Genomic DNA, 8,248 nt, shown 5'->3' on the forward strand with positions numbered 1-8,248 from the left:
CAGGGGAGAAGCCACACTGCAAACCGAGGTCAGCTGCCCTGAGTATCCAGCCTGGGACAGCTCAGGGCACCCCAAGGCCTGATACCATCTGCTGGCTACCCATAAGGCACAGCCACTGAAAGAGCTTCATGTGATATACATGAGTTGGGTGAGGTGGGGTCCCAGGGAGTCAGCAGGGTGAAGCAAGTACATCTCACCAGGTTAATGCAGGTTCAGATTTGGCCATGTGGGAGGGCTCAACACAGGCAAGACGGTGCCCACTCAGGCTGCATGAGAGGAGGACTTAACATGGGGACCATGGTGGCTGTCCCACCAGCCCTTGCCCTGAAGCCACACAACTCAGTCTCTCTCCGTATGTCTCTGGTAACTCCTGAGCCGCTGACCCTCTGCAGGAGCCCAGGGTGAGTACCTGAAAGTAAGTGAGCCTGTACATGGGCCCGTTAAGGGAACATCTAGGTTTCTAGGTTCCTTGTATCTCAACCAGAATGTCTCAATTTCCACTGATTTTTATAGCCAGATTTTATTGGACTCCTCTTCCTGGCACTGGGACCCTGGGTCCCTGGGTTAGGAAGCCCTAGTTGGGGATGGAGTCCTTCACTCCTTCAGGGTGATCACTGCAGCTAAAATATCCTTCCCAATGATCAACCACCATGTGTGGGTTTGGGGCCAACTCGTTTCACATCTCCACCCCTCCTCCCAGTCTTGATGCAGTCTCTTTTTTATATCCTCAGTTATAAGTGATACTTTCAGCTAGACTTCAGCTAGTCTTCAGATGATGCTCCAGGTTGATTGTTCTATAATTAGTTGTAATTTCAATGTGGTCATGGGAGGAGGTGAGCACAGCATTTATCTACTTTGCTTTCTTGACCAGAACCTGGTATTTGTCAAGCAGGATTTTACTAGGGAAAACATGGTAGCATGGGACGGCAGGATTCAAAAGGGGAATACGGGAATCTCAGTGTCCCTGGAATACAAATACACAGACTCCTCACTCAGCACTGATGTCATTCATTCATCGCACATGTATTGCATGCTAACAGGTGTCAGGTGTGCTCCCTGGTCCTGGGGCATGAGCCTAAAGAACACAGATAAGCTCCACAGTCCTAAATAGTGATAGCCTTGTTAGTGAGCTGCAGCTATGATACGTGCCCCGAAGGAGAAGTGTGAATCTGTGAGATCACCCAGTGAGGTGGCCTGGCTTTCCAGGACCAGGGGAGTTTCACTGAGGACATGACCCACGGGCCAGCTCTGCAGGATGAGTAGGCGTGAACCAGGGGAAGTGGGAGGTGGAGGCAGGGAGGGGACCTGCAGTCTCTGGGCAGAAGGAGGAAGAGGTGTGACCTAGTTGAGAAAAGGAAGGAAGGAAGGCCCGTCTCTTACCACAGGGGCGGTGTCTCTAATTACGTAGGATGTAAGCTGAGCAGACTTCTGCTGTGGGCTCAAGGAGGTCTTCTATGGGGCTTCAGGGCTCTGTTGTGCCCTGAGCAAGGCCCGGGGCCCCTTGGGCTCTTGGGGCTACTATCTGTGTACCCCTTCTGACCCCACACCTGCAACTCGCTGTTGACTCCCTTTAAGTGCCACGCTTGTCTTCATCTCCCCAGTTATTATTCTGCAAATGTTCAGTGAACGGAGATGCACTGACGATGTTTACAAGATACACCAAACAATCGATACCACGCAGCCCCAAAAGGCCGCATACTGTGTGAGTCCGTGTATGTGCAATGCCCAGAATAGAAAGATTAGTGACTGCCAGGGGCTGTGGAGAAGGGAGGGTGTGAGTTTCTTTTGGGGGGGGGCAATGAAAATATTCTGGAGTTAGAGGTGATGATTGCACAATTCTGAATATATGAAGAAGAACTAAACTTTAAAAGGGAGAATTTTTGAATTATACCTCAACAAAGCTATTAAAAGGGGTGGAGGAATCCATACCAGATGGGTCCGATGATAGTGCAAAGAGACCCAGACTTTGAATCAGGCAGACTGGATTTGAATCTTTACCTTTAAAATGGGCACGGCCCCACCCCCTTCTCACAGGGTCTGGCAAACTGAGGTGCTGGCCGTGCTCCCCTGCTCTGGCACAAACAAGCAGAAATGCTTCTTAAGATGTGCTGTCAAGTCCCAGGAGGAACACATCCCTCTCAGTCACCATGGCAACATGCAGCATCCATCACAGAGCTTGCCCAACTTGGGACTCTGTATGCCTTAGGTTCCATTATCCAAGATACTAGGGTAAGAATCAGCTCTGGCAAACTCAATGATCCCATGTGACTGTTTCTGTTCTTTTCATTCTACTAGTAAAACTTCCTGTTTCTGTAACTTTGAGTCTCGTTAAAAGAACTTATATAGCATGGAGCATACACGATCTACCTGGTACACTGCGAGCTGGGAGGGCAGCCGCCATGTCTGTCTTCCTCAATGCCATGCCTCCAAGACAGCACGCCTGGCACACAGGCACAAGAGACAAAATGAATAAAGGCATGTTTAAAGTGTAATTTCTTGGTTCATTTTTAAATGGAAGGAACTTGCCAAGAATAAGGTTAATTTTTGTAAAACCAACATAAAGAAAAAGTGGTACTAGTAAGAAAGGAATGTGATTTAGTCAAAATCATTTATTATTTAACATACATTTACTGAGCACTCTTATGAGTTGAATTGTGTCCCCCAAATAAAGATATGTTGAAGGGCTAACTAACCCCAGTACCTCAGAATGTGACCTTGTTTCGGTAGAGTCTGTGCAGAGGTAAACAAGTTAAAATCAGATCGTTCAGGTGGGCTCCAATCTAACCCGGCTGGTGTCCTCATAAAAATGGGAAATCTGGACGCAGACACACGCGGAGGGAAGATGACGTGGAGAACACCAGGAAAACACCGTGCGAGGGCGGAGGCCGAGGCTGGCGCTATGCTGCCAGAGGCCCAGGAACATCTGGGGCCACCAGGAGCTGGCAGAGGCTAAGGAGGACCTTTCCCCAACAGGTGTCAGAGGGAGCGTGACTGACACCTTGATTTCAGACTTCTGGCCCTCAGAACCATGAGACAATTTCTATCGTTCTCAACTGCTCGGTCCGCGGAACTTAGTTACACCAGCCCGAGGAAACTAACACAATACCCACTTTGTGCCACGCCAACAAAAGGGACAGAAATCTCCTCCCACATGGAGATTATGTTCTAGTGCAGAATTGTTCAGCCAACGGTGTCAACTACTCATTTACATATTGTCCATAGCTGCTTTCACATGACTACAGCCAAGCCGAACAGATGCAACAGAGACTCTCTGGCCCACATAAAGCCTAAGATGTTTACTATCTGACCCTTTACAGGAAAAGTTTGCAGACTCCTGTGCTAGTGCACAAGGACAGACAATAACCAATACATAACAGACGGTGGTAAATAAGCAAGGTGACAGAGAGAGAGTGGGGAGGGTGAGCTGCATTTAACGGGAGAGTTATCACAAGATGTCCTCACCAAGAAAGCGACACTTGAGCCAAGAGGAGGAGGGGGGACGGGAACCAGCCACACCCACGTCTGAGAGGAGAGCCTTCCAGGCACGGGGCACAAGGCAGGGCAAAGACCCTGAGGTGGGACGGGCAGCAGGGAGCACAAGAGGCCAGCACAGCACTGGCATGAGCAAAAAGGAGAAGGGGTTTGAAAGCGCCATCGACGAGGCGGGAATTTCGGCAGGGGACTTTGCAGGCCACCACGGGACCAGGGCTTTGATGTCACCGGGGGCTCTTAGCGGAGTAGCACGCACCGGCTCACAGGTTAAAGGCTCACGCTGGCTGCGGTGTGAGGGGCAGAGGAGGAGCGGGGAGGCGGGCAGGGGGCTTTGGCAGTAACCCAGGCAACGGTGGGAAGAGGAACTTGGATTCTGGAAATTTTCTGAACATAGAGCCAAGAGAAACCAGAGACGATCCAGGAAAGCAGAGGGGAGAAGAGTTCTCTGGAGCAAAAGGAAACAAGGCTGTCACTGCGACTTGGGAGCGGCCAGATAATGGAGAGGACGAGGCATGTGGGATCGTGGCTATTTACTGGATTCGACTGTGCAATCGAGAAACCAGACACACTCTGCAAGGACACTACACAAGGGGTACTGCACAGGCTGACCACAGTTGCTTATAGCAAAATTGAAATGGAGTCATAAAAATCTCATACTAATGCTGTTAACGGAAGTCTCTAATGAGAGGGACTCGGGCTTTGCTGACGTCTGTGGGGCCCCACGGGGATTCTCGTCGTGATAGACGGCCCCTGGCCACGGTTACTGGGCAGCCACCAAATGAAACCAACGACTTCTTTATCTCAGGCAGGCAACTACCCCAGACACCCACCCATGCAGTGGCTGAAGCCCTCACAGTTCATCCCCTCTCCCAGCTGGAAACCTTGAGGCCTCCTTGATTACTCCCTTAATAAATGAGTGTCGAATAAATACAGCTTCCCACCCCTTGAACACTGCTGCTTCTTAACGTGTAATAAGGGAAAGACAGACAGAGCTGCGGTGCTGTGCAGACCGCAGGGCAGACGTCTGGGGCTGGGTAAGCCTATGTTGTGGGGAGAGCGATCTTGCACACTGTAGCACGTGTACCAGCACACCTGGCCTGTACCCAAAAGGACATCTCCAGACATTGCTCACTGTCTCCGGGGAGGAACGGCTGCCTCCACATGTGGAGACCACCGGTGCAGACACTGGCAGGTGGCCTCATAAAGGGGGATTTGTGTAAAATGAGCCCGACTCAGAGCCCATTAGAGGATCCAAGGAAAGGCATGCTCCTCTCGTGGCTGACTCCGGGGACACAGGCTGAGCAGATGATGGCACAGCTGAGCTGGTACTTGGGCCACATCAGTGTCCTATACCAACCGACGCGCATTCGATTTTGGCTGCAGAAAGTGGATCACAATTTTGCTTCACCCCTCCAAGTACAGCCCTAAACCTCACTCAACCTACACTGTCTTGCTTTGCTTTCCCATCAGCCCACAGAGCATAAATATTCTCCCTCTGCTGCTCCGAGTCCCTGTGCCAGCTGGACAGGGCAGGTCTGAAGCCCCGTGCCAGCAGGCCTTGGGCGTGCCAGCCACAGCACGAGTCCGCCGTGTCCCTACAGCCACAGACAGAGTCCTCATTCTTCCACGATGCACCAGCCACCGCTCGGTGATGAGTAAGAAAGCCAGTTAGGACCAAGGGTATTCGAGCAAGGCGGACCTCACATCTTAGGTTTTCAGAACGATATCACTACACAAAGGTTCTTACTGGCTTCCAAGATAAAGCAGAAATCTATCCAATTCTGAAACCCTTGATCACTTCTCAAATCCAAAGTGGCTGAATGAAAGTGAAAACCAGCATTCACATAAATAGACCATGTTCTCAAAACAACTGCCTCTAAATCAGTTGTTTGGGAACTATAACGACACATCCTTCTTTAGAAACAAGGCACTAAAACAACCATACCAATTCGCACTTGTGCTATGCGTTTTCATTTACAGAGTACATTCAGATCCATTATTTCATTCAGCCTATGAAACAGCTCTGTGAAATATTTGGGGATTATCGTTCCCATGTTCAGAGTGAGGAACTATAGTTCACAAGGGAGAAATGAGAAGCAGTCCATAAAACACCATCCGGTCCATAATATTCTTCAGGGGGAAATGCCCTAGTTAGATAAACGACGACGATTCTGGTGGAGAATACTCCCAGATCCAAGGGCACAATGGATATGTCTGCGCAGCTTCTTCGGTCACTCTCTCCCTGCTTCCCTCGCATGATGTAGCTTCAGACTACCTGGAACCTCATCCAAGTCACTGCGCAAAGTAGCGAACGAGGGCAGGCTCAAGGCCAGCGTGTGCCCCTCTACTGACCACCCCCATGAGGAGGGCCTCAAGACTCTGATCAGCACGCAATGCATCCACCTGGCCGGACCACACACCAGCCTCTCTTTGCCCCGCACCCGTAACCCCACCAGGTCAAAGGCTCATGATGGCCAGAGTATGAGTCTAGGAACGCAGAGGATGGAGCTGAAGCTGGGGAGGTACTGGGAGAAGCGGGAGGGCCCCAGAGAGGATGGGGAGAAGGCGCCCCTCACCTCTGGCCTCAGCTGCCGCCTCCCTAGCACTAGACGCACGCCTGGGAAGAGGGGAGAAGATGGAGGTCCCACGAGGCACTGGGCTGCAGGAGGAAAGGGGGAGGAGGGGAAGGCCACGGACTAATCATGGGGCCCTCGCCTGTGCTGCTCAGACACGACTGGAAATGACAGGCTGGCTTATTAACAATGCAGACTACTGGCCACCACTCCAGACCCTGCCCCAGAGTCCCATTCCTAGCTCAGGGGGCCTGGTCAAGTGACCTAAAGACTGCCCTCTGGAAAACATGCCCCCAGACCCTGTACTCCCGGAGGCCACGCCCTGTGGACACGACCTCCGTCTCTGCTCCCTGTTTGCCGTGTGGCAGGTTCTGTTTGCCACTCAGGCAGGCGAGGAGCAGCCGCTGATCTGCAGAGGGACACAAGACGACTTGTTTCATTCCAGGAACAAGCACCTCCCTTATTTTGTGCGTGTGCGATCACTATGGGTAAGCCCCGCCCAGCCCTGTAGCGGCTGATTGGAGCGTTGCTGGCACTGATCCCTGGGATGGACACCTCCTTTGGGAGCACATCCGCGGTGAGAAACACGGCCTTGTGGGATGGGTTTGAGGTATAAAAGGAGCCAAAGCCCCCTCGGCACCAAGTCCGAGGACTGATCCAGCGGGGAAGTCACATTTGGGCCTGAGGCCAAGGGCCTGCCATCCTGGCAGGACCTGCACCATCTCCTTGAGCATGAAGGAGGAAGCGCTTCAATTCTGTCCCCAGCAAGGACAGTACTGGGGCCAGAACTCGCCTGAACAGGTGTTCTTTCTTTAAAACTGTGTCCGCGCTGTCATTTCGGCCTACTCTTGCTCCTGACGGTGGGCACTGCTCCCAGACAGGTGTGTTTCTGCACCCACCGCCGCGGGAGAGTGGCAGACGCAGCGAGGACCGGGCAGGCCCTGGGCAGGGACTCACCTTGCCAGTGGTGCTTGTAGTCACACATGCGGGACAGGGCGATCATCATGGCGCAGTACAGGGGCAAGATGGCAGCACAGAGCCGCCAGCTCTTCCCCCGCCCACTCTCGGTGAAGCAATGCAGCTTGCCAGCCAAGTAGAACGTCGTGAAGCCGAGGCCCGAAAAGGCAACTGCCAAAGAGAAACAGCAGGTGTCACTCTGGTAGGTGGTGAGCGGCAGGGACACAGAGCATCCTGGGCGCCCTGTCTGCCATCTCGCACGCCCCAGGCCAGGACCCTGTGGGCACGGGCACCGTCTAGACAATCTGTATTCTTGCTAGAAACACTATGGTATTAAACTTTCAACCATGAGAATGACCTTCCAGGCTTACATGTGAGAAGAATCTCTTCTATTTCATTCATTCGTACATTCAACTCTAATTTGACAGGTAGCTACTATGCGCTAGACAGACACTATTCGAGGTGTGGGGAATAAAAAGATACATCAGATGCATCAGTGTCTGGTCTCAGGGGCTCAGGGTCTGGTTGACGGACATGGCAATGCTGATGAATTATTTTAAGATAATATGTTGAGTACCCTATGGAAAAAAAGTGTATGCAGAAGAAAAGACTGTGAAGATGACTCGGATTGGAAGGGGGAGAAAAAGTAAGGGATTTTTGGCTTGGTGGCATTCGCTAAGGTGGGGCCGGCAAATGCTGTGGAGGAGAGAGTCTGACAGAGAAGCCAGTGATGCCAAATTCCTTGTTTTCTCAGAAATTATGAACACTGATTTTCACAATTGCAAGGACAACTCACGGGTGTGCTAACTCCTTTGTCAAAAGTGTGGAGTTGGGTGTAACATATGTAACCCCAAAGCTTTTAATCCAGTCACAGTTAAAGTGCAGTTGGAACTCAGTGAGATCTCAGGTGGGCTTAGAGCAACGGTCCTCGGCCCTGGCTACACACAGAGTCACCTTGAAAACCCAGGGAGCTTTAAACATGCTGCTAGCCAGGTCCCATTGCCAGACATACTGTTTGTACTGGTCTGCTGGTCTGGAGTGGGCACTGGCGTGTGTGTGCATGTGTGTGCATGCATGCGTGTGTATGTGGGAACTCTAATGGTACCCAGGACTGAGCTTAGATGCTTTTCTTGAAGGCAGGTGCTATAGCTCCTACTTTCTCTGGACACCTGCCTAATGAAAACTTTCTTCTTGATTAGAAAATGCTGCTGAGGGGCGGAGCTCCT

General features: G+C 51.6%; 1 protein-coding gene across 4 annotated transcripts in view; it reads right to left on the reverse strand.

The window, feature by feature from the left end:
• PLPP4 (phospholipid phosphatase 4) overlaps positions 1 to 8,248 on the reverse strand; it is a 109,599-nt gene that overhangs the window by 7,382 nt on the left and 93,969 nt on the right. For 2 of the 4 annotated variants that reach the window (XM_025047986.1, XM_015590632.1), the window contains one exon: positions 7,023 to 7,193. The exons of 1 other annotated variant lie outside the window; for it this stretch is intronic. In XM_025047986.1, the coding sequence (XP_024903754.1) occupies positions 7,023 to 7,071 (49 nt within the window). In that variant the 5' untranslated portion in view covers positions 7,072 to 7,193. Of the gene's footprint in view, positions 1 to 7,022; positions 7,194 to 8,248 lie in introns of those variants that run through there. One more of the 4 variants, XM_025047985.1, reaches the window with a different exon arrangement.

This window comes from Pteropus alecto, unplaced genomic scaffold (assembly GCF_000325575.1).
Source record: "Pteropus alecto unplaced genomic scaffold, ASM32557v1 scaffold205, whole genome shotgun sequence".
Taxonomy (NCBI): domain Eukaryota; kingdom Metazoa; phylum Chordata; class Mammalia; order Chiroptera; family Pteropodidae; genus Pteropus; species Pteropus alecto.